Here is a 26,386-nt window from a genome sequence, read left to right as displayed (position 1 = left end):
TGAAAAAAAGAATTGTTGCTCTACATAAAGATGGCCTAGTCTATAAGAAGATTGCCAAGACCCTGAAACTGAGCTGCAGCATGGTGGGCAAGACCATACAGCGGTTTTACAGGACAGGTTCCACTCAGGACAGGCCTCGCCATGGTCCACCAAAGAAGGTGAGTGCACGTGCTCAGCGTCATATCCGGAGGTTGTCTTTGGGAAATAGACGTATGAGTGCTGCCAGCATTGCTGCAAAGGTTGAAGGGGTGGGGGGTCAGTCTGTCAGTGCTCAGACCATACGCCGCACACTGCATCAAATTGGTCTGCATAGCTGTCGTCCCAGAAGGAAGCCTCTACTAAAGATGATGCACAAGAAAGCCCGCATACAGTTTGCTGAAGACAAGCAGACTAAGGACATGGATTACTGGAACCATGTCCTGTGGTCAGATGAGACCAAGATAAGTGTGTCTTGCCTACAGTCAAGCATGGTGGTGGGAGTGTCATGGTCTGGGCCTGCATGAGTGCTGCTGGCACTGGGGAGCTACAGTTCATTGAGGGAACCATGAATGTCAACATCTACTGTGACATACTGAAGCAGAGCATGATCCCCTCCCTTCGGAGACTGGGCTGCAGGGCAGTATTCCAACATGAACACCTCCAAGACGACAAGTGCCCTGCTAAAGAAGCTGAGGGTAAAGGTGATGAGCTGGCCAAGCATGTCTCCAGACCTAAACCCTATTGAGCATCTGTGGGGCATCCTCAAACGGAAGGTGGGGGAGCGCAAGGTCTCTAACATCCACCAGCTCTGTGATGTCATCATGGAGGAGTGGAAGAGGACTCCAGTGGCAACCTGTGAAGCTCTGGTGAACTCCATGCCCAAGAGGGTTAAGGCAGTGCTGGAAAATATTGGTGGCCACACAAAATTGACACTTTGGGCCCACTTAGGGGTGTACTCACTTTTGTTGCCAATGGTTTAGACATTAATGGCTGTGTGTTGAGTTATTTTGAGGAGACAGCAAATTTACACTGTTATACAGGCTGTACTCACTACTTTACATTGGAGCAGACTGTCCTTTCTGCAGTGTTGTCACATGAAAAGATATAATAAAATATTTACAAAAATGTGAGGGGTGTACTTACTTTTGTGAGATACTGTATACCTTAATGTTTATATATACACTTTAAATTAAACGTGAAAAACACTCTAGTTTTTTTTCCCTTTATGATTACTAAGCCTGGAGTGAGGAGGGGAAATGTCAGTGTTTTTTTTCTTCCCACTTGTCTGTACATGAAAATCTGAAGATGATCGGGCAAAATGCATTGCATTCTGATGATGGATTATAGAAAACATCCTGGAGAGTCAGGATTACTGTAGATCTGGACCCAGTCCTAGGAACACTGGATGGGAGGCAGGAATACACCCTTGAGGGCACATCAGGTCATTGCAGGGCACCATGCAGACGCCCATTAACCCAATTATTCATGGCTGGGAGCAATTTAGCATAGCCAGTTCACCTACCAGCATGTGTTTAGGAGACTAATGAAGATGAAAGAATAAAAAAAAATTAAAGAAAACACTGTGACTGATACTTATGAATTAAAAGGGACTAACTAAATGAGGGATTTCCAGACATACTTTACTCACTCAGACATGTTTAAACCAAACAAGTTTTATTTACCATTCATACCGTCTGAAACAAGAAGATTTGGTATTAAAATGAAAGCCTGGTAACAGCTGTTTTACTAATGAGGTGAATGCAAACCTTTTAACCAAGTATGAGGCTTCACAGGTATGGTACAGTTTATTCGAATCAACATATTGAGGTTCAAAGAGGTTACAAATCATTTCAGTCGTACGCAGAATAATTCTAAGGTAACGTTCCATGCAGTAACAGTTCTAAACACTAGGAAGAAGGAAAGAAAGTAAAATGGGTTTACGATAACTATAAAACAGCAGCCAACACTGTAATATTTAGGAGTGTTCATGTGCTGGGAACATATACTTTCGCTCTAAATAGGCTCAGTTTGATTTATGATGCTGAATTGTTTACATTGACTGGATCAGACTTTATAAGCTGCTGTTTGTCAGATGGTGAGTGTCACTTAGTGGCCCATAGTTATAGTTTACTCAATAACTAAATTTGGGGAATATAATTTTCAGAAAATATACCACTAATGCTGGTCCCAAAAAAATGTGTCAGTCACTTAAGATTCCAGAGATGGATTGGTCATTAGCATGTACATTATAGTTTACTGCCAAGAATGTAAAAGGCAACTTGGTTGGATTTGACTTGGATGCATCAGCATATTAATTAGTCAGGTTTAATCCAGGTCTGGGCTACAGAAAGGGCCGTATAGTGAAACTTCCATCATGTCCACACCCACTGATTTTGTCTTCTTAAGACATTTTACATTTCACCATCAAGAGCCCAATATAAATTCTAGAGAATTGACTGTAGTCACTGTAGGTTAAGCTTTCAAATAAATCATCATAAAATTCTAAAACAAGTATGTGTTTCAAGATTTTCTATTGAAAGGAAAAGGTTTGCCAAATCCTTCAAGTAACTTAAACCAGATGTCATATGAACCAATATTTTTTTACCCAAATAATTAACGATAAGATATGGTCTTCACCATATCAATATAATAATAGCACTCAAAGGCACGTTAAATACGCAAAAAAAAGCCTTAAACATAGGAGTGAATTAAAATGGTGTTTTATGCTAGAGGTCTTTCTTCAATAACAACGAAAGGCCAGAAATGACTTATTATAAAACTTTGATACTCATTCCATCCTGATCTTTATAATACTGCCTTTACCAATAGTTTTAAAATTGGCAGACAAGAGTTTGCATTTGCTGTTGTGCAAGTAAACATTAATGTGATGCAAACCTGTAATCTACACATCACTGGTATTTTAGGCACCTTTGTGAGTCTTGGGGGGCTTGTGTCATCTCTGAAACCACGTTCCACTACCGCAAACTGATGTAAATCTGCTTCATTCCCATATGAGGCAACGTACTCCCTGGCCTTCAGCCTTAATCCTTATAGTCCTTCATGCTGTGTGTCGGCTCAACCAGCTGATTGTGGACATGCATCAGCCCTGTAAGACAAAGCACTTGGAGTTTAGTAGAAGATTTCTGGTAACTGTAAGAAATTAGCCAAAAGTTACAAAACCTAAATCCGCTGCTAGATGTTTGAAAAAAGAAAGTTTGCATGCTGATCTATGCTGAACCAAGACCTAACTTAAATCTACTAAAAACTCTATGTTTCCTCGCTTTATAACGGGCAATTAGCTATGTAAACAAACAGAAAAGAATGTTCAATAAGATGCATTCTCTCATGATCCATATACTGGCCATACCATGTTGTATTGTTAAATATACATACACACACACACACACACACACACACACACACACACAGACACAGGTATATACTACAAGCGAAAATACATGAAAAATGCAACAGGGCTAGGTTTATAGCAGCTTTAAATGTTTTAGTTGTCCCTGGTGTGTGCGATTTGTACCAAATATATTGCATCATGTGCTTATATTATGGATTGATTTACTTGAATAGGATTTGGTGAGGACCTGAGCACACGTGTCATTTACTAAGAATGCAAGGGAGGCTCAGAAATGTCTAAAAATGTCTGAAAATCAATATAACTTGTTCAAATTTATCAGCTGATAATTTGTAATTTTCTTGAACGTATAATTTCTGTCTACTTTTTTTCTGTGTGTTTATATTAAAAATTAATAAGTCCCTGTACATACTTGATCCTACTCTAGTTCATTCAGAATAATGCTTACATACCTTTAAAGTATTTTACAGTCTTGACTCTGAGCTCAAGTGTGGCATCTTCATCACACACAAAGATAGTACGAGGGTGCTGCTGGAAGGCAGATACAGTCCACATGTGGTTCACTCCTTCTTCTATGGCCTTATATAAGGCAAAGGCTTTGTGCGCTCCTGTGATCAGGATCATAACCTAAAAATACAATATAAGATTTTTTTTTCATTTTTGGGCTTTAAGAAGTCAAAAGTGTCAGAATACAGGATTAACGAACACGTATATTGTAATTCATGCACCATTTGAATCCAGTATAGCATCTCTAATCCATGCAGTGTAACTGTGGCCTATTGCTTTGTACAAGCTTATTTTAGGCTTGAGTGACTTTCACCTCTCTAGCATCCATAACTGTGCCCACACCAACAGTGAGAGTCATGGTAGGGACTTTAGACAAGTCATTTCCAAAGAAGCGAGCATTAGCCACTATAGTGTCCTTAGCCAGTGTCTTCACTCGTGTCCTCGACACCAGACTGGAACCTGGCTCATTAAAGGCAATGTGGCCATCAGGTCCAATTCCTATAAAAGAAAAAAGCAGAATTGACCGAATGTTTACATTGACAAAAGATAACAAAAATTATTAACTCCACAATTTATAAAGCTGTCAAATTCACAAATCTGATTGGTCAGAAGGTGTGAATTTCTGTAGTAGCTCCTCTAACAGCAGCAATGGGCATCTTTCACATCACAGATTTATAGTAATGCACTTCTTCTAACACATTATCTTTTCTGCTGTAATGTAAGGTAATAATCAGAATTAACTTGACTCATCACAACATTAAATGTAATTATGAACAATTACGATATGTTGTTTCTTTAACATACTGATAGGTTGCTGCAGTATAAAAGAAATAAAACATTTCAGTTCATGCTGTTACTGAAAAATAACCAGCTTTGTGCTGAACATCGTGTTAACAGAAACACTGTTCATGTCAGGCCACATCATACCACCCAGTAGCTGTTATCTTCAAGTATGGCCTGTCATGCTTTTTTTTCCCTTACTAAACTACATAAGCTTTTCAAAATATCGGGGTTCTTTTTAGAATTGACAGACTGCCTTGTGATTTTTAACTACATGCAAATTATAGACTTCAACTTAACTAAAGGCTACATACTCATGGTCAGAATCAGCTATTTGACACAAACATATTTTCCATTTTTCTTTAAAACCTCATCCATAAGCATAAACTTTGATCACACCTCCTACAAACAACTCTATGCCCCCAGCAGCTGCTATCTTCTGCTCGAAGGAGTCACACTCGGCCTGCAGGTCAGTTGCATTGCCATCCAAAATGTGAGTGTTCTGTGGTTCGATGTCGATATGTTTGAAGAAGTTGTTCCACATGTAGGAATGGTAACTCTCCGGATGGTCCCTCGGCAGGCCTATAGGACATACATTAATAAGAAAATTGCACTAGGATTTAAATAAAGTGATCATTTTCCATAAAAATGCTATGCATGAGTCAAGTCACTTTCTTCTGTGCTGTTACCTAAAACCAAGCTCAGAAACCTGGGGGTGTTATCTGATTAACTTATAAACTGTCTCTACCCTAAAAGTGTTTCCTCATTTCCTTTACAAGTTTTCTTCTTGCGCTTTCAAAAAGCAGAAAAGGGACACTGGACATCCTACATCACCTTTGGCCACTGTGTGAAGTGTGTATTGTGTAAAAACAGGGCAGAGACTACAACACGTTAATAAGATTCTCATTAACAAAAAACCTTTAAAGACATGCAGAATATCATTGCCAGTTTAACTATACAAATGATGAGGTAAACAAAACTTATTGGTGTTAGTCTGCTAGAATAATAAACTGCTTATCTCCAGATCACACAGTAAGAAGTGGGTAGTATTGCCAGCTCACAGCTCCAACAGTCTAAATTCTGATACTGAGGTCAGAGCTCAGGATATTTGCATGTTCTCCTTATGAATCTAAACTGACTCAGGTGAGTATTCAAATGTGTGTGGGATGCCTAACGATGCACTGGTGTCTCATCGAGTGTCTATTTCTGCCTCACCCCCAGTGTTCCCAAGATAGGCTCCAACACCTTGAACAGGATAACAGAGTTTTAGATAATGAATGACTAAATCTTTCTGTCTATTAGGCTCTAGAACAAATATGTAGATTATTGCATACAGTGAGGGAAAAAATTATTTGATCCCCTGCTGATTTTGTACATTTGCTCACTAACAAAGAAATGATCAGTCTGTAATTTTAATGGTAGGTGTATCTGAACAGTGAGAGGCAGATTAACAACAAAAAAAATCCAGAAAAACACATTTCAGAAAAGTTCTACATTGATTTGCATTTTAATGAGTGAAATAAGTATTTGATCCCCTATCAATCAGAAAGATTTCTGGCCCCCAGGTGTCTTTTATACAGGTAAGGAGCTGAGATTACAGTAGGAGCACTCTCGGGGAGTGCTCTTAATCTCAGCTTGTTAACTGTATGAAAGACACCTGTCCACAGAAGCAAGCAAGCAATCAATCAGATTCCAAACTCTCCATCATGGCCAAGACCAAAGAGCTGTCCATGGATGTCAGGGACAAGATTGTAGACCTACACAAGGCTGGAATGAGTTACAAGACCATCGCCAAGCAGCTTGGTGAGAAGGTGACAACAGTTGGTGCGATTATTCCCAAATGGAAGAAACACAAAAGGACTGTCAATCTTCCTCGGTCTGGGGCTCCATGCAAGATCTCACCTCATGGAGTTTCAATGATCATGAGAACAGTGAGGAATCAGCCCAGAATTACACTGGAGGATTTTGTCAATGATCTCAAGGCAGCTGGGACCATAGTCACCAAGAAAACAATTGGTAACACACTACGCCGTGAAAGACTGAAATCCAGTATCGCCCGCAAGGTCCCCCTGCTAAAGAAAGCACATGTACAGGCTCATCTGAAGTTTGCCAGTGAACATCTGAATGATTCAGAGGAGAACTGGGTGAAAGTGTTGTGGTCAAATGAGACCAAAATCCAGCTCTTTGGCATCAACTCAACTCGCTGTGTTTGGAGGAGGAGGAATTCTGCCTATGACCCCAAGTACACCATCCCCAGGTGACAGGACAACTGCACCGCATCAAAGGGACGATGGACGGGACCATGTACCATCAAATCTTGGATGAGAACCTCCTTCCCTCAGCCAGGGCATTGAAAATGGGTCGTGGATGGATATTCCAGCCTGACAATGACCCAAAACACACGGCCAAGGCAACAAAGGAGTGGTTCAAAAAGAAGCACATTAAGGTCCTGTAGTGGCCTAGCCAGTCTCCAGACCTTAATCCCATAGAAAATCTGTGGATGGAGCTGAAGGGTCAGCCACAAAACCTTAATGACTTGGAGAGGATCTGCAAAGAGGAGTGCGCCCAAATTCCTTGAGATGTGAGCTGTGTGCAAACCTGGTGGCCAACTACAAGAAATGTCTGACGTCTGTGATTGCCAACAAGGGTTTGCCACCATGTACTAAGTCATGTTTTACAAATGGGTCAAATACTTATTTCACTCAATAAAATGCAAATCAATGTATAACTTTTTTGAAATGTGTTTTTCTGGATTTTTTTGTTGTTATTCTGTCTCTCACTGTTCAGATAAACCTACCATTAAAATTACAGACTGATCATTTCTTTTTCAGTGGGCAAACGTACAAAATCAGCAGGGGATCAAATCATTTTTTCCCCTCGCTGTATATATCTAAGTGAAGGCCAGCATCCACATTCTTTCTTCAGTACTGGGAAATTTAACATGGTGAATTCAGTACTGGACTAAAACATGTATGTTCTAATGAAATGATGGTTGAAATGATTGATGAAATGGTTTTTTATGTATTTAAATAATATGGCTTTTATAATTTGCTTTCAAGTACCTGGTTTTATGGTAGGCTAGTGTTCTTGTCAGAACATTTACCAGACGTTAAACTATTTGGTTAGACATGGGGCACTGTGGTGTGTTGACAGCTGAGTAGATTCCACTCTTAGGAAAAGCACTGTGCAAATACAAAATTGAAATTCTTGCAACTCCACCCTCAACTTGCCCTGAGGGTATTTCTATCTACCCATCTACAAAACACAGTTAGACTTTGTTTATCATATACTATATTAATCCTTCAATGCTGTTAATTATTTAGCTAGAATTTTCTTAGTGGGGAATCTAATTTGGGGTCATTTAAAGTTTAACTACACCACAGGGGCAAAAAATACCACAAAAAAACAGCAAGTAAGTACTAATAAATGAAAATTAATTCATAGTACTTATAAAGGTTCTAAAGTGCATCTGAATTATATATCTGTTCATATTGCAGAATTATATGTGCTTCATACTAACAATGTGTGATAAGACTCAGTGACTCACCAACATACTCATCCATGTTAAAAGTCTTCACATATTTAAAGGAGAGGTCTCCACTCTTGTAATACTCAATCAGCTTCTTGTAACACCCCAGTGGCGTGCTTCCTAAACACATGAAATTACAAATTCATGCAGAGAGAATATATGATCATATCTAACATGTGGATAGTGCTGCATGTGACCTTCTCTCTTCAATTATACCAAGACAAACATGCCTTGTAAAAATGCATTTTAAAGATAAAGCATTCCACCATTTTGCACTCACGTACCTGTGGGCAGGCCCAGAGTAAAGTATCTCTCGGCACAGGGTTTGAACTGGATAATACGGTTGCGGATGTATTTGGCAGCCCATTCACTTGCCAGGTCATAGTCATCAAGGATCACAAGCCTCATGATCACCTTTAAAAAAAAACAAAAGTTCAGATAAGAATGAATGAATCAATGCCCTCAAGTGATTAAATCATAGATCTTGTTATCTAGAACTGGTGATACCCAAAATGCAACGAAGCATTGCAACACAGAACACAACAGACAAGTGAGAATATAAGTATGGATGTGACAAGGAAATACAACCTGTAAATTTATTTATGACATTAATATAGCTGAAATCTCATCAAAGTATGAAACCAGTGGCTGTTGTGGGGCTTCGGAGTGTGCGCTTCACTTTTTATTTTTAATCTTTAACATGAAGCCGTCATTAAGTGCAGCCAGATGTTTTCAGTTCAAAATGGGGAATTGGGTAACTTCCAATGAATAAAGTATTTGCCTGCGTGCACGTATTTTCCTGTGATTCCTGCAACAGCATGTAACTCAGTATTTAGCATGTGGGTTATATAAATAAAAAACAACAACAACAAAAAAACAAATCCTGTTTCATGTTTTTGAAGCAGCATTTTTTGCTGAACATTTTTGTGGTCATCAGATAAGGAAATAAGGAAATGCTGCCTCATTCCAGAGGACCTTAATAATTGTCAAAAACAATGAACAATACACAAACAAATACATATAAACAAAACATGTTTTATTCCATATTTACCCTCCAAAAAAGATAAACCTAACACGTGTATACACTCTCTGCACATTAAAATGTTAGACACAATGCAGTGATGTAGAAGCCATTATTCCAGTGTGTGTGTATGAATTAAGCCTAATCTAAAGTTTTTTCTAGTCCAGATTAGCTAACAGTGGCGTTTCATGTTAAATGTATTACATGCTCAAGAAACATCAGTATAATTCGCATTGCTTACCGTCAAAACTACAAAATCTCGTGGATATGAAGCGGCGCCTGTGTGAATGGAAGCAGGAGGGGTTTTTTGTAAACACTGATCATATGATTGTTTCCGGTCATATGTTCTGACGTCACACAACCGGAGCTAGGGTTTGTCTTTCTATGGTGGCCGAAAAGGTTCAATTATCCTGTATATACACATCACTAGCGCACGTTTGCCTAAAACATGTGTGTTAATTATAGACACTGATTGTGTAACCGCAACAATGTAGATACAAAACAACGGCACCTTGAATAAAAGCATTACATTCTTAAAAAAAAAAAACTATTAATTCACAGAAGTTTTTTTTTTGTTTGTTTGATTAATCGTTTTAAAAGAAAATGTCTCATTCACGTCGTGTTATTTTTCAGTTTCACTGTGATCTACACGGTCTGACCTTGTAAAGAGGAGCCTGGGAGTAAGCAGCCGGGCAGGGGGAAAGAGAGAACAATGATGTGTGATAGACAGAAAGGCCAGGGTAAAGCAAAAGGAGCCAGGGAGGAGGAGGAGGAGGAGGGGGTGGGGCGGCTGAGCTTCCTCTCCCTGGATTAAACGCCCATGAGCGGTGCTCTGCGCTGACAGCATCCACATTTCCACGCGCACATATACTGCATCCCGTCACTTCCACTCATACATTCAGCCCAAATTTGGGACGCTTCCACCTGCGCGCGCCTCGCCCTCTGTCCACTGATCCGCGCCCACTGAAAGCCACGAGGTGAGCCTTACGCGTTATTCGTTTCATTCCTGCATGCTCTTTAAAGCGTGTTTTAAATGGCGAGTGGGCCGATGCCTCGCCATGGACGCTGTCATCAAACTAGCCGCTTTGTTTTGGTTGTACTTTTTGTATCAGTGTAGTATTGGTGTGTGATTTAGCCTGTAGGCTACAGTAATGGGCTGCATGCATGTGTATTCTCTTACAATGGGATCCGGAGACACATCCAAATCGGATTAACGTTACAGGACAAAACAAAACAGCAACAAAAAAAAAAACCAGCACGCTTTTCTTTGTTTACTGTCTGATTACGTGAAGTCTCACAAGTCCCAGAAAATCCTTGTATTTGTGAGGAATTACGACAGCCGAGATTGCTATTCTTCTCCAAAGAAATGAGGTCAGATTTCAAGAATGACCAATTAAAATAGCACGACTGGAGAAAACTTTAAAGTTGAATGTGCCCTAAGAGTTGATGGATCAATTTTTAATCAATGACACATGCAAACATGATCCTTGGACAAAATGCGAGATGTGTGGCTCATTGTTGGCTGAAGCTTTTTTGTGTGAAGGAGGGGACGATGGCTGAATGGGACCGGTTCATTGTGCATAAACATAATCAATAAAGAGCCCTGGATCTCTGGATCCTTGTGAGAGCAGTGCTGTTTTGAGTTGGACAAACGAGGCCAGTTGGACGAACATTTAAACCTTCTTTCAGTAGGTGAGGTGTGGCTCGGTGCCTGCTGCCTCACTTTGTGTGTATGTGTGTGTGTGTGTGTGTGTGCGCGCGTGTGTGTGTGTTTGCGCGAGCCGCCTGTGCGCACTTGGTTTGGCCGTCGAGCTTGATTCAGCTTCTCTGCTGACGCACCGCAGTGGACCGTAACGGCGCGTTCATGTCTATCTCTCCGCGTTTAGACGTGTGTACATGATCAGCTGAGCTGAAACCTGCATTATTTTTTGCCATTGCTGATGCACACACACACACGAGCTGTCAGTGAGTCGACGCTTGAATAAGCATGCCGTGTGCAGGATCTGCTGGGTGCCGCGTGCATGTGCTGCGTAATATTGTGTGTGTGTGTGTGTGTGTGTGTGTGTGTTGCTCCAGGGTTTGTCATGAGTCAGTGAAGAACGGGAAACATGTGATGAAGCTGGTTCATGTAGGGGTATATAGGGGAATATCCAGGCAATACTGGCACATATTTAGCAGCTCTCTTGTCCTGTTGAATGAATCTCTCTCTCTCTCTCTCAGGTGGGGGTCATAATCCTAGATACTTAATAGCTGCATTATTCTGTCCTCAGCTCATCAACAAACCCCAGATAACCGCTTGATAAATAATACTTCCCCAATATACCCTGTCCATTTCCTTATGCAACATGCAAATGACCAAACAGTAATTAAATCTGATATATAGACTTATGTTTGACCCGTTAGCAGTTCATACTGAGCACATGTACCTACATCAAAGAAAAAGGTCTGTTGGTAATATTTCAAATACAAGACAGAATATAAAAACAAAATATGTCATCTCCATGCTATGATTATGTCTCTCTCACACACACACACATATGTGCAGACATATGTGACTAGACATATGAGACTGTGTGGAGAATTGATTGGCCATCTCTTGCTCTCTCCTTGCATACTCACAGTCCAAACACAGCTGCCTCCTCATACACAGCGAGGCTCTCTTCTCATCATACAGTACATTACTACATCCAGACCAAGGTTGTGGAAAGAATACAATGTTTTCTAATTAATCTGCTAAACTGTTACTTGGTTTACATATACCCATTAATGTTAGTTAAACCACCAAGAATCATTTACTGTTGATAAACTAAGACGTCTAGGACGTCAAGGCATGTTTTCTCTGTACACACACTTTTGTCTTGCTGTCTGATATCTGCAATGAGTGTGTATTTATAGACTTATCACTAGTCCCTGTTCAAGAGCAAAAGCAAAAGCAAAAAAAGGAAAAATAGCCACCCTGGACACGTGGGCTACTAATCTCCAAATGGTGGTGAGATTAAAAGTCACCAGAAGTCATTCTGGATGGAACTGAATTGAAAGGGGCAGATGAGGTTCAGTTTATTATGCTAATGGATTGGTCTGACAGACTGTATGAAAGAGGGTGGATTTAATTATTACTACAGAGGAAAGGCAGACTCATTAGCCACACCTAGCTAAAAAGGCTACACAGCAGAACCAAAGCAAAAGGAATGTTTGGTGAGCTATTAATGTTTAAACAACTTATATTAATAGCTGTGATTCAAACAGGATGACCTAGTTATGGTTTTAGTGTATGAAGAGTGTGTCGTTTTTATTTGCATCATATTTCATCATATATCATCAAGCAGTAGAATTTGATTTTTGTGTTTAGAGCATCTATTATTGTAGTAAAATTTTGCATAACAATCAACTGGGACCATGACGAGGATAAAGCAGTTAGTGATGAATGAATGAGTGAATGAAATGCACCATACTCTATAATGTTGTAGTGTTAATTACATATCCTGTGTTCACCTATTTAGCCTGATGTCAAGACAGTGTCCCATTGCATGCTAATATGTGACATCAGGCCGTATTCTGTCCCGAGCTTGGTTTTGGTTCACTGCCGTTGCTTTGTTTGCTCTGATTCTGTGCTATTGAGTGCAGCAGTACCATCCGGTCCAACTTGGCCAGATCTGTCACTGCTTGCACTGACACACAGCAATCTGAATCGGATTTAAATGCACAGAACATTAACCTGCTGGCAGAGCTTATAGACCTCTCCTGTGGTGTTTTAAAAAGCGAGAAAAGGGACGGAGGATACTGAGGGATACTGAGAGAAACAAATGAGGGCAGTAGGGGGAGGAGTGAGAAAATGCAGCAGCTGTGTGACAGTGGAAAAGGGAATGAATGAGTGTGTGAGTCCAGATTTATATCTTGCTTCTTGCATGAGCAACTCAACATGGGACATAAAAAAGGTATTTGGTCAATGAAGTAATATTGTTCTTTTAGAATTATTTTGACCACTGGTGGGTGATTAAATTAGGTCACAGGTTAGTTTTGTACTTTGAAATTCCATTGTTACTTACAGTAAGTTTTTGTTTTGTTTTGTTTTTTTTTTGGGGGGGGGTGTTTTTTGCATACTCTATTTTTTAAACACTAACTAAAATAATAGAGTATAGTTATAGCATTTCATCTTAGCTGTATTGTTCTGTTTGTCAGTCAAAATTGTCTGAATGACTAGAGCTTATGTTTTGTTACAGTTTAATCACTATTATTTCCACATGCAATAATAAACAATACAGAATTTGCAATTAAATAAGGAAAGCTATATAATTGTTGTGGTAAATAAATAACTGGTAGCTCTCAGATCCAAATAGGACTTAAAATAAGCGCTAGTGCAGTACTAGTATTATCATAATCTGTGCCTATTTAGAGTGGCAAAGATTTTGGTCTGTTTTGAATAAATCTAGATTGTTGAAATTAAAATGAATCATTTGTGACATTTCACTAATCATTTAAGAATAAACATTTCTTAATTCTGTTATTCTTTTGTGAGGTTTGAAAGCAAAAACTAATTCAAAAATGCTAACTTATAGGGTGTTCAAATAAATTGACTGGTAGTGTATTGTTTTGGTGAGTTTGTATGTATTGTTGATGTACTGGTTTGATTATTATTTTGCCTGTGTTTTGACTGTAATTTCTTTTTGTTTGATGTTTTCGTCTAAATTTTGTTTGTTTGTTTTTTTGTTGTATGTGTTGTTTTGTCTAAGTATCATTTGATTGTTTTGACTGTGTTTAGTCTGGGTTTTTATTTCTGCATGTCTGTTTATTTTCAGGTGGTGTTTTTTGTATTTGAGCATGTGCGTATTGCCACGTGTTTGAGCGCTAATATGGTTTAAGAAGTCCGTGAGTCAGGAAGCTTTACTGTAGTTAGCGTGAGCTTTGTGCGTGTTTGAAATTGATAGCATTTTCATAACCTTTCGTGTCAGCCTGCGTTAGTGCCAGCACAGACAGCCTGGCATTGATTCCTCTTTGTGTCAGATTAAAGACAGGATGACTCACTCCGGTTACAGATACAGATTGTTATTGATTATCATCAAAGTCATGTTCGTGCCTGAAACACCCATGATCATAGCCATTGCATCCCTGTGATTACGTTATGGTCAAGAAGCAGCTTGTTATTCAGAATATTCGGGTCACACACCGGCTCAGACATCCATACTACAACTCTGGTCTGAATCCTAGGTAGTGTGCCGAGGCTTGTTGACATAGTAATTGTTGTGTGTTATTCATAGCCACAACATTTTAAAAAAAAACACACTGTCGTGCAGCCTGAACAGTATTTTTAGTAAGCACAGCTGTTAAAAGAAACTCGATCCTCCATTCAGCAGCATGGAAATTCAGGAGGTACAGAATTTTTTTTCCTTTGTGTTTTATTTCAGATGTATTTATTTGCATGTCCTACATTGATAAATGTTCTATCTGCAGGGCTTTTTGTGTATTGGATACTGTATTCAGCATCACTCAGCTCTTTCTCACACTCCTTCCTTCCTCTTCTCCCTGCTTTTCACACCTTTCCCACCCATCCTGCCCTTCTCTGACACCTTTCCACCCTGAAGTCTCCCCCCATAGTCATTCTGCTTTCATAATTTTCTTCTTCTTTGAAAGGAAATTAGATTTTGTGTGTTCTGCGTGTTGTTTTTGTTCTTGCGTCTTCCAATCAGCTTCCAATCTTCACGAAATGCTTCTTGCTCTTTGTCACTGTCACATATTATTTCTTCTCCCTTATTTAATCCTTTTACCTTTGTTCACCTTTTCTTCATTTGTAGCTCCCTACAGCAATATTTTAACCCTCTCATGCCTTCTTTCTCTTGCACTTTGCTTCTCTTTTCCAGTATGGGGCTGTGGCAACATGATGAGGGATTCATTTCGCTGCGATAACTGAATTTATTATTTATACACGAGTTACAGTTAGCCTAGATTTCGGTGTGCAGGGAAAAGGACCAGAAGGAGTCTAGAGCAGCTTCTATGCAGAGCAAAGACAAACAAGAAAGCAATCATTTTGCAGAAACCTTTGATATGTTTTCACAGCAAGTACGGCTATATTTCTTGGTGAACTTTTCAGTTCTCTCTCAGCTTAAGGAACTTTTCTGCAGACCAGTAAATATTGGAGTGGACCTTGTCGTACATTGCTGATAGATTAACAAATGCTTCACAGAATGACCACACCCATAGGCATAAATATTGAACAAGTGATTTAAAAAGTTACATACATGTACAAGCAATATTTTTTTTAAAAAACATCTTATTTATGCAACATAACAAAAATTTTTAAAAACACACACACAACAGTAGTTTACACTAGTTTTTCCAATGCTGTATCTGAACATGCCGTGTCCCTATTTACCATATAGTGCACTATTTAGGGTGTAGCCATTTTGAAATGTTATCTGAATTCTCAGTGTACAAATCAAATTTTGCGTCATCACCCATAGTGCACCATAAATCCATTGCATAACTGATGCATACGATTTCTGCACCATGTACCATAATGCCTAGCAATTTCTCTTTACTTGTCAGAATGAATACCAAATAGAGGATATAAACATAATTCATTGCTGTTTAACGACCACTAAAGCCAACATCTACTTTGTTAATTGTGTATTTAAATCATTTTTAATACTGCTGATGTGTTGTGGTTTTGGTTACAATGTTGGTTTTACTTGAAAATCAAGAATCTGTGCTAGTTCTAGGTCCCTGTTTAAATGGAAGTGAATGTGTGATATTGATCATATTAACTGAGTACAAACGGTCAGATTTTCCTCATGCCTTGTCTCTTCTACTGAAGCATGTGTTGGATTTGATTTAAAATGGATCATAAGCTTTTGCACAAACTTGTGGACCTCGAGTGCACACTGTTATTACAGCAAAAAGAGGACACTAAACTAAAAACTAAAAAACTCAAGTAAATATTTCATGTAAAAGATTCTACCTGTCTCTCAAGTTGATGTTGGTGATATCATTTGTAATGGAAATTGTTGGAATAAATAAGGCATGAATACAAAATAGAAGCATTTTCACTAGATTCAGAATGGACTTTTGGACCTTTCCACAATACTGATATGTTTCAATATATAGTGCTCTATATAATACAGTTTATATAGTACAGTGAGTGAAATTATGTCACCATTGTATCACAGATGGTTGATTGGGATACTGTATGGAACAGCTAAACTAATTTTACTTTCCATTTGTAAATCACTAGTACTATGAAATATATAATACTGTATAAAGCTATTACACATACACACAGGAACACACATATACTCATTGAACGCTGTGTTAAGTCAGATTAAAACATTTTACTTTTTTAAAAAGTGCGTAACCTAATTCAAGAACATGAGTTAATAATAAAATTTTTCCTGTTCCGGTGTGATTTCAGGAAAGCATAGTCTAAGCCTAAACATTTTCCCAGTAAGCCTAAAGTCACTTCCTGTACACCTGGGTACAGGAGGGTATGAATTTCAAAGGCAGCTGTAGCAAGGTTTCACTGATGAGGCAGCAAGATCTATATAGAAAGCATTTTTTCTATAATTCTGCAAGTAGCAACCCACACTGCAAACTAGAGGAACGCTCTGAAAATGTTAATAAATTACGTGTTTTTTTTTATTCATGCATCTTAATTTTATTTAAGTCGAGCATTTCAAATTCATAATCCTGACATGTCTGTTCTGAATAGCAGAAAAGTTGACCTTCTAAAAACATGTTTGTTCCTTTGTGTAATTTGTTCTTTGCTTAAATGTTGTTAGTCTGTTTATATTTAGTATCACCTCCAAAGGCAAATTGAATATTTTAATTTTTTTTATTACCAAAAACTACTCCACATGATCACACAGTGTGGACTTTAGTAGATTAGCCCCAGAGGACATTCAAATCATTGGGGAATCGCTAATGAAATAATGGTCAGGGATCAGCTGTGTTAATCTACAGTCTGGGCTTGAAAGAAATCATCCCAAGTATCTAATTTATATATGTGTTTTTTTCTCTTAGAACTTCTGGTGGTGCTGGAGTTTATTAATGTATATTTTTAGACTATCTATAGTTTAGACTCCCCAGCTTTCCTTTTATGCATGCCAGCCTTGCAATGCATATATTTGTGTTACTTCTGCAATATAATGGTCATGGTAACTGAAGTGGTTTGGAAAATGAAAACAGGAACCTGTCTAAGAAATGTGTACTTTTCATTTATGATATTCTTGAAACGTTAATGCTTAAACACTAAAACAGATGTGGTTTGTTTGACAGATGTAACAGAATAAAACACACATGATGTGCAAGATCATCCAACATTTCTTTTATATCAAAGAACACAATAATACTATAAGATCCCTGAAATGGTAGGGAAAAGTATTCATTTTTAGCTCTTTTAATCATGAATTCACTTAGAACAAATAGTAGAATTCCATTAGTTGATGTAGGAGCTTCATTTGGACCAGTTGCCAAAATGGGAAACACTGAACATTATGGAAAAAATGCACAAAACTACACCATGCTTTGGACTCCATATTTAACTAAAGATTGTATGTTAGTTTTTGTCTGATCCATCAACTTCAGTGTGAAAAAGGTAGTGTAAATGTTGCACATTTGTGTACCATTTGTCACTGAATATTATTTGTGCAGCCTGAGTGCAGTGGCCTTAACTAGGATAATACAAGAAACAGTACATGGCCTAGATCTTAGTCACACAGTACATTTTTTGAGCTCAGTATTATGGGGAGAATCCATTTTTTTCTAATGGAGATAAATATATTAGTTGCCATTTTGTATAAGCCTTCAGAAGGAGCTCCAGGCAGGGGATCGCAGGAAAAAGAAAGAAGTGTAAGGCAGCACTGCATATCTAGGACACAGAGTGTAAACATTACTATTGATGTGTGTGGTGTTAAAAGTGCATTACGTGAGCACATGAAGGATACTTTGCTTTTTGGAACTGGTTCTACAAATCTCTCTGTTTTTTTTGTCTTTTTTATCACAGGTTTGAATCATATTATGTTAAGTGACACTATATTTTATATATACATGCTTATTTCAAATCTTCCCACTCTGTCTTTTAGATCTTCACTCTGATTGGTCCTGATGGTTATAAAAACGCATCTCCGCTACCCTTCAGCGTACCCGGGGAAGAAGGATGTGATATACTATCAAATTAAGGAATTTCAGTGCTTTGAAACTTGTAAGACACAAACCACTCACAGGTATGTGCAAACATGTGTTTTCTAGTATAAAGTATTGAATTATTGACTTAAAAAATGCTGGATATTTGCCTGGTATTCTGTGATATCATCTTTGAGCACAGTGTAGTAAGCAAAAGCAACCTGAACTTTAGACAAGGTTCAAGTTTTCAGTGAAAGCTGTTTGTTTGTTTGTTTGTTTTATTTTTTTTATTATTTATTTATTTGCTGTGTTACAAGGATCTCATTTCACAAACCACCAGTTTTCCTTGATTTATATAATTTTTTCTAGGGATGCACGATATGAAAGATTTAAACCGATACCGATAACCGATAAAGTCTTTCTCATGGCCAATTCTGATACCGATAACCAATATGTTCATATTTTTATATTAGAATTTTCATATAATCTGCAGTTTGTGCACCCAGGAGAATAGAAAATCTAAGATGGACTGATGATAGCTCTGGATGTGTAACTGTAATAGTCCTGACTCTTCAGATGTTTTTATTTTTTGTGTAAGGCACTACAATAAGAACAGAAAGGTTTAACAGAACTATGACAAAACTATGATTTATCTGCAATTAACAACTGATTAAAATCAAATTTATATTCAATAAGTATTTCATGCATAACAAAGAAATGCATCTATTCAACCTTTTTAGTGCATGAGGATGATTAAGGTATATAGATCTTAAGTCACATGTTTTTCAAATGCATCATAAATAACATGCGTTGACATTTTGTCAACCTCGAAAAAAAAATGAAAAACAAAAGTGCATCCTCAACAGAAGAGCATAAGGCATAATCGAGATGCCTGCTGAATGGGGACATCGATGCTCCGTGTTTTAGGCCTAGCGCTAGTAGCTGCTGCTGCCGCGGCTGCTTCATATTCTTTTAATACAGCTTCGCCGCGATGACGACCCTTCAAGGGAGATATAAGATTTGTTGTGTTAAAACTTGACTCCTTTTCAACTCCTGTCGGAATCCTTGCTGAATATGCGTTGCAAATAGCAATGGCATTGTCCTCCGCTGTCACTGATAAAAACTTCCAGACCGGTGCAGACATGTTCACAGATGATGACCTAATGAGCGCAACACAGGCTGAGAGTCACTGCAGTTTAAAGCTGCAGTCATTTGCACTCGGAAAGCGGATGAATCTCAGATAAATCAGACTGATTGATTGATTTACCAGCAAGCGTACTTTATCGGATCTAGTTATCGGATTTAATTTATTTATCGGAGCAATAAAATGACGTCATTTTCACCCATATCGGCCGATAATTTATCTGTCCAATAAATATCATGCGTCCCTAATTTCTTCCATTTGTATGCAGTCTAAAATGGTCAACTTAAGCTTCTCTGAGGTCAGTAGAGATCATCACTGCTTAGTAAGCAACTTTTTTCCCCTACAGAGTAGACTGCATTCTACCAGCACATTATCAGGATATCACTATTTGCATATGAGAGTGAAAAAAACCCACAAAACCTTCCAGTGTCCTCATAGCTAGTTACGGACATAAAGTGCAGCTATCACAGATTTCCGGATTATGGTGTAGTTATCTTGTTACACCATCACTTCCTCATCTTCATGAGCACCAGTTAATACTGCAGCAGTGAACAGTCATGTAGTGTACCTTAGAATGAGAAGATTCAGAGGAATATCAGAGAATTACAGGTATTTTAGGGAATACTGGGGTTTTCTAGTCTGAAACTAGTTTTTTTTACAGTCAGAAAAGTGTGAAAGAAGTCTTATGATGATGATGATGATGATGATGAAAGTTTAGTTTTGACATGGTGCATATTTCATGTGCATGTTAGTGATTTGGTCCTTCATCAGCATTATGAGACTCTCCAGGCGGATTATGATTTGGTTTTCAGTGCAGAGTGTCACAATGTGATTAGAAAACAATTCTTCGTGCATCTTGATACATCTTAATTTGTGATTTTGTATTAAGATTTTTCCCTGTAGAAGCAGTTGCTGCATTTTAAAACATATCCTATGCTGCTTTCGTGTGATAGTTGGATAGGGGGCTTAAGGATGGACATTTTCGCCTTCAATCAGACGCAAACACGTAGCAAAGCCCTAACGTATACACAATTATTCAAATGTATTTGAATACTACTGTATACCTTTAAACCAACACCCTTGTAAAAATAAGTAGCATCCTGAAATACTCAAAATATGGAGATAGCTCAGCCAAAATCCTGTCATGCCCCCTTTTTGGCAGATGATGGAGGATAATGATTTCAAACAGTTTAACATAAGTGGTTGCTGAAACAAGAAGCGTTACTTTACCATCCCAGAAGCATGCCAGCATCCCTGAGTAGAACCCTATTAAAAGCCTGTGGTCAGCGTTGGAAATGTTTCCATAGCCACATACTTTCTAACCTCAATCATCTGGAGTGGTCATGAAGGACTAATCTACCTTGATAAAGCATAACTGAATTACTGTATGATTGTTTTTTACCAAGAGCGTCACCACCACAAATATTATAGGTGCCAATACTTCTGCTTTTGTAGGGGTGAGGGAGAGGTGTCATAGTCCTATCATAATTCAATGAATTTCTCTGCAATTAAATAGTTAAAACTAAGGAAATGTTTGTGTTACTGATAGAAATGAGTTCCATTGCAAACTTGCACTTTTTTTTTTGTGGGGTAAATGCTGCATTATCAATAGAGATCTGTGTAGCTCTGCAGAGTCACATCCGCAGAGACCAGACCACTATTCTCGGTTTACAGATTTAAAATTCTTTGTTCTGTTCTGGTTAACAGCGAGGAAGTTTAGGTGTTGACAGTCTGTCAGTGTGTCTAACAGTGATGTATGTCTGTGTGATTTAGGTTCCCTATAGCCGGCTTCATGCCATAGAGATCTGCAGCAAATCTTTCTTTATAGAAAGCAGCAAGCAATATATGCTGCATAAAAACATTCACTGCAGTGATCCAAGATTTTATTAACTTACTGCAAAGCTAATGTCAAAATGTGTGTCAGAAATGGTTTTTATTAGATTGAGAGAGACTGTGTAAGTAGGAAGATCTGTTATCTGTGCTAAGGTAGAAGCAGTGCCGTATACTCCAGGGACAGAGTGATGCAGTAAAGCGAAGCAGGTGTAGAGTTTCTGCAGGTTGCAATAAGGTGTGGAAAGTGATATCAAAGCATTAGAATGAAAAGTTTCCTAAGAACAGATTAATGGGCTTGCAGCAGACATGTAGCTTTCCAACCTCAACACTACAGTGATTTTCATACAGACAGACAGAAGGACGGACAGATAGACAGACGGACAGAAGGACAGACAGGCAGACAGATACCTTGATTGTAACTAATGAAATAGATTAATTAGGTGGTTTTCACATTGGGCACATTTGCTGCGGTCCAAATCCGGTTGTGATTATTCCCGGTGTCTGCTGCAGTGTTGGTCTGGTTTCAGACTCACTTGATTCTATGGAGCCCCAGAGCATTTGCGTACATCTTGCGTCATCACAAATGTGCATGAAGAACACAATGAGACTCATCACATTTTTTTTTTATTATTATTATTTTCGTGCTATTACGCACAGTAAAGCTCCTCATCTCTTCCATGTCCCACAACATTCCCCTGCCACTCGTGGTACATGTGTTGTGGAAATTAAGAATGTTCTCATCTGCCAAAATTCACAACTAGGTTACTTTACTTCCTGACCAAGTGCAGAAGTATGAGTTGCGTTAACATTCATGGGAATTCACGACACAGTTCCAGTGCAACTGAACTCACACCACCTCCTACATGTAGTCTCGGGTTTGGTATCATGCTGCGCTCCCTGGTGCACATGCTTTGACATTACCAATTTTTCAAGTGGACCATGATATGTTTCAGACTACACTGCCAAAACCCCCTTAATTTATTAGAAGATCATTTCTGTTTTGAAGCAGCTAAGCTGTTTTGACTGAAAACTAGCATGTTTCCTGAGAGAAAATTAAAGCCAGCTACAGCATTCTTTTTTAAAACTCCTGCTTATGCTACACCACAGGGCACTCAAAGGAAAACACTAACTGCCCTCTTTCGCATACCTGACCTCAAAGCTCAAACAAGTGTTGCTCTCTGATTGACAGGGCAGAGAGAGTAATGTAGCTCTGACCACCCAGAGAGCACAAACCATTTTTGCACTCTCTGACTCCTGCCCTTGGACAACTGTGCCATTTTTGGGAATCAGAATAATCTTTTTGACTAGCTAATTTCTAAAGCTTTCTGATGTAAGATATGTTATTTTGAGTATTTAGAGCTATGTACAGTATAGATTGCAGACACTGCTGGCTGCCTGCTGACTGCATGGAACACAAATAGCCTAATTTGTTGTTAGTGTGCGAATAATAGCTGTGTTATCAAGTTGCAATTTGGAGCTATAGCTGCACAGAGTGTGATAGACTTCTGCTGTTGGTATAAGATATCTGAGTGCTGTATCTCTGAGGCAGGAGAACAGAGTGGTTAAATGGATCTCAGCCATGTTAGCCACAAGAGCTCATGCATTAATGGATGAAGCATTTGGACTCGTACCTTTTGACATGTCAACTCGGACAACTCAAGGAGTCAGCAAAGGCGTTAAGATCTTGACTGAATCAGCAACAAAGACGCACACAAACACACACTGCATTGAGTTTGTGCAACTCTGCTCTCCTGTGTCAGAAAAACATGTACCTTTGTACTTTCACCCTAGTGCATATCTCTAGTTTGGTTCCAAACATCTTAACAAAACTGTAAATATCAGTGTATTAACACACGGCACATTCCACAGTCATACACACAGTTGTAAGCACCATCGATTGACAGAACAATGATTGGGTTCTTTTTTTAGCTCCTGTTTCCTTGCTCTCTTCGTTTTCTCAGTGTAGTGATTAAGTGTTACTAATTCTTGTATTATAAATAAACTAACAATATATTTACACACACACTTGAATTTCTGTAAAATGTGGTTTATGTGCAATTGTCATAGATTTTCCTCAACCCAGGAACTGAATTATAAGTCCAAGAGATGATATTGACGTCTGTCATTGAATGATTACTGGTAAATGTAACATTTGAAACTATTCCAATTATATATAAGTTTTTGAATGAGACAGGTATTTTTCTAGGGTTTGTGGTTTCTAGATTGAAAAGCTAGCTCGTCTCTGAATGGAAGAATACAGATTTAGGGCTTAATTTACAAAATATACGGTTACAAATATACACGGTCGGCCAATCATTTGGCAGCAGTACAATGGATAAATTTATGTACAAGCAGATCAAGAGGTTCAGTCGACACTGGAAAAAGACCAACTGACATTTGTCCAAATTTCCAATCTTCAGTTTTGGTGAATCGGTGCCCAGTGTAGCCTCAGATTTCTGTTCCTGTATGAAAGGAATGCCACTCAGTGTGGTTTGCTGCTATTACAGCGCGAACAGCTAAAGCTTCAAGGTGTTGTGTATACTGAGATGACTTTCTAATCACCACAGTTATAAAGAGTGCTTATTTCATTCACCGTAGCCTTCTTGTTGCTTCAAGCCAGCCTGGGCATTCTCTTCTGACCTCACTGATCATTTAAGCTCTGTAGACTGTTGCCCATGAAAAAAATTCCCAGATTGCCAGTTTCAGAAATACTCAGACTAACTCAAGTCAGTCTATCACCAACAACCTTAATGTGAAAATGAACTTAAGCTCTTGAGCTGTAAAACTATGATTTTGTACAACATAATGCTGCCACCTGATTGGCTGAACAAGCAAAGGTAATGGTGTTCCTATTAATTTGTCAGATGTGTGAATATGACTGAGGGGTTTATGAAAACCTTGAACAAACATTGTGCTTATATTATAGTATTGCACCGCAAAATAACAAATTTCTTGAATTTAGGCGAAATGATCTACTACATCTTATAATAAGACCAAATATAAAATTATTAAACCTATTTCTAGGTATATTTTACTATTTTAAGCCTTAACAGTTCTTGTTCTATTGGCAGATTATTTTTGCAAATTCTAAGCATTAATTTCTAGAAAAAAAAAGCAAAATTATTTGACAACAGAAATAAGACCATTTAAAGCTTAAAAATAGAAAATATGTCTAGAAATGGGTGTAATTCTATTTTTATCATTAGAAATAGTAACTCATTTTGACTATGTTTAAGATATTGTAACTTGCTAAGATGACATTTTGCAGTGAGTGAAAATGATTGAAATTACTGTCTGTGGGGTAGTTGTACATAGGCTACAGCTGTGTGACATGGAGACGAGACTAAAAATGTTCCTTTAATTGGAAAAACCTTTGCATGTGTACCTTTTTTAAAATGGCACCTTACATGACACAGCCACAGAGGAGATTCCTTCATTACACAGTAGAACAGTAATTAGGGAGTGAGTGATGGACAGCAGCTGCACATGGCAGATCAGCTCTGTCTGAGTCGATGTGGATCAGCACAAAGGAAGAAGTGGTGCTGCCACATCATGCGGGAAATGCACTTTAATCCACTAATACTAAGCAGACTTGTGAGTGTGTCATGTCCTGTGTGTGTCTTTGTATGTAAATGCATCAGCAGTGGCTGAATTAAAGCAGGGGTGAGCGAGGCTTGGCTGCCACTGTTAAGGGATACATGCTCTGATTACAGATTAGGGTTCATGTTTCAAAGTTGTTGGGTAGTAAATCTTTGTAGAAGTTTACCAGGTCAGTTACAATGTTTTCTTTCTTGCTTCCCAAAGCAGTACTGAAGTCACTGATGCAGGGAGCTCTATGTCTTCTGTGTGACACTTAAGTGACGTTGAGGTCATCCACTATGACACTGAGCAAATGTGAATGGGAGGAGGCTGCATTTTTTTTCTTGTTAAAGCCATGAATGGACTCTTTCTTTCTGCTTTTCTGTCGCTCCCCATTACAATGTGCCTCTATTTGTATTTAGAGTTATGGACATCTCTCTCTCTTTCTTTCTTTTTTCCTTTTTATTTCTCCCCATTACAATGTGCCTCTATTTGTATTTACAGTTATGGACAGCTCTCTCTCTCTCTTTTCCTCTCTCTCTCAGTTCCTCACTCTCTATCGTCTCTCTCCCCCTCTCTATCTGTCTATCCACCTCTCTATACTTTGCACTCAGTAAAATGATTGAATGCAGTTCTGTAGCTTGAGTAAAGGCCCATTGATTACTTAGTTTCATCAGCACGTCAATTCATCATATTTAAGCTCAGTTAAGGCACACACAGTGATACTGTAGCTGTGGTTTAGTGGTGAGCGTGGTCTATTTATCAGTGACTGAAGCTTTTACAGCACCCTTGTATCCCTACTTGCTGATGGGAAAAGCATACTATAGAAATGTGTGTGACTTTATTCCTGCAGCTGAGACACAACATGTATAAAGGTATAGAAATTGAGAAGAAAAGGGTGTGTCTGAAAATGTGCCAGCTGTAAATGTGTGTATGCGTCATCTCCAGAACGAACACGTTTATGCGTATGCTTCCGAGGTTAAGCGAGAGCCTATTTATGTCTTTGGTGTGATCCGTGCTGTCTTCTAAATGCTATGCAATCTCATCACCCCCCAGCCCTTACTGTCTCACTGGTGTTGACATACACAAGGAGTTCTAGACAAGCCAGAGAATGCATGTCTGTTAACTCTGAATGGAGCAGTGAGGATTTTAAGGCATTATAATAAATGGACGATGTTCAGCCTGCCATATGCTGCAATTAACGAGAATTAAAGTCTGTTATTTTAGATTTACAATCCAAGAACTTGTCATCTATCCTTTCATCACTCCCTATGTCTCTAATCTCTAATCCATTCTCGTTCTTTCTCAGTCATTTAGATGGAGGAAAGAGAGAGGAGTAGGAGTTGCTCCCCGCGTCGGGTGCGCCGTGTAGAGCAGGTGGTGGGGAGATGGCTGCGCCGATCACGAGACTCCCTCAGCAGGTAGACTTCACACACGCACACACACACACACACACTCCCAGGTAATTAATTAACCTGGCTATTAATTTGGTCGCCCAAGTGCTTTTTGCCAAGAAGTGTAACCACAGCAAGTAGT

The 26,386-nt window shown here is 38.7% G+C and overlaps 2 protein-coding genes across 6 annotated transcripts in view; one reads left to right on the top strand and one right to left on the bottom strand.

Annotated features, from left to right (window-relative positions):
• Window positions 1-1,769: 1,769 nt before the first annotated feature.
• On the bottom strand, window positions 1,770-9,582 carry gnpda2 (glucosamine-6-phosphate deaminase 2). 2 transcript variants are annotated; one of them, XM_058396716.1, is made up of 8 exons: window positions 9,425-9,582; window positions 8,447-8,576; window positions 8,181-8,282; window positions 5,849-5,878; window positions 5,033-5,215; window positions 4,167-4,351; window positions 3,799-3,973; window positions 1,770-3,085 (listed from the first exon to the last, which is right to left on the bottom strand). In XM_058396716.1, exons 2-8 carry the CDS (start codon window positions 8,568-8,570, stop codon window positions 3,021-3,023), a joined length of 864 nt encoding a protein of 287 aa, XP_058252699.1. In that variant the 5' UTR covers window positions 8,571-8,576; window positions 9,425-9,582; the 3' UTR covers window positions 1,770-3,020. The 2 variants fall into 2 exon arrangements, with proteins under 2 accessions (XP_058252699.1, XP_058252701.1); XM_058396718.1 differs by lacking the exon at window positions 5,849-5,878 and having other exon boundaries at window positions 9,425-9,581.
• A 396-nt stretch (window positions 9,583-9,978) lies between these two features.
• The window catches only part of frmpd1b (FERM and PDZ domain containing 1b), a 35,031-nt gene continuing 18,623 nt past the window's right edge, over window positions 9,979-26,386 (top strand). Inside the window, exons 1-3 of one of the 4 annotated variants that reach the window (XM_058396708.1) lie at window positions 9,979-10,160; window positions 18,255-18,395; window positions 26,160-26,271. In XM_058396708.1, the coding sequence (XP_058252691.1) occupies window positions 26,168-26,271 (104 nt within the window). In that variant the 5' untranslated portion in view covers window positions 9,979-10,160; window positions 18,255-18,395; window positions 26,160-26,167. Of the gene's footprint in view, window positions 10,161-10,286; window positions 10,876-13,098; window positions 13,119-14,432; window positions 14,551-18,254; window positions 18,396-26,159; window positions 26,272-26,386 lie in introns of those variants that run through there. The other 3 variants (XM_058396709.1, XM_058396711.1, XM_058396710.1) reach the window with 3 other exon arrangements.

This window comes from Hemibagrus wyckioides, linkage group LG08, assembly GCF_019097595.1.
Source record: "Hemibagrus wyckioides isolate EC202008001 linkage group LG08, SWU_Hwy_1.0, whole genome shotgun sequence".
NCBI lineage: Eukaryota > Metazoa > Chordata > Actinopteri > Siluriformes > Bagridae > Hemibagrus > Hemibagrus wyckioides.
Note: the sequence above shows the minus strand (reverse complement) of the source record. Positions and strands in the feature narration are given on the sequence as shown.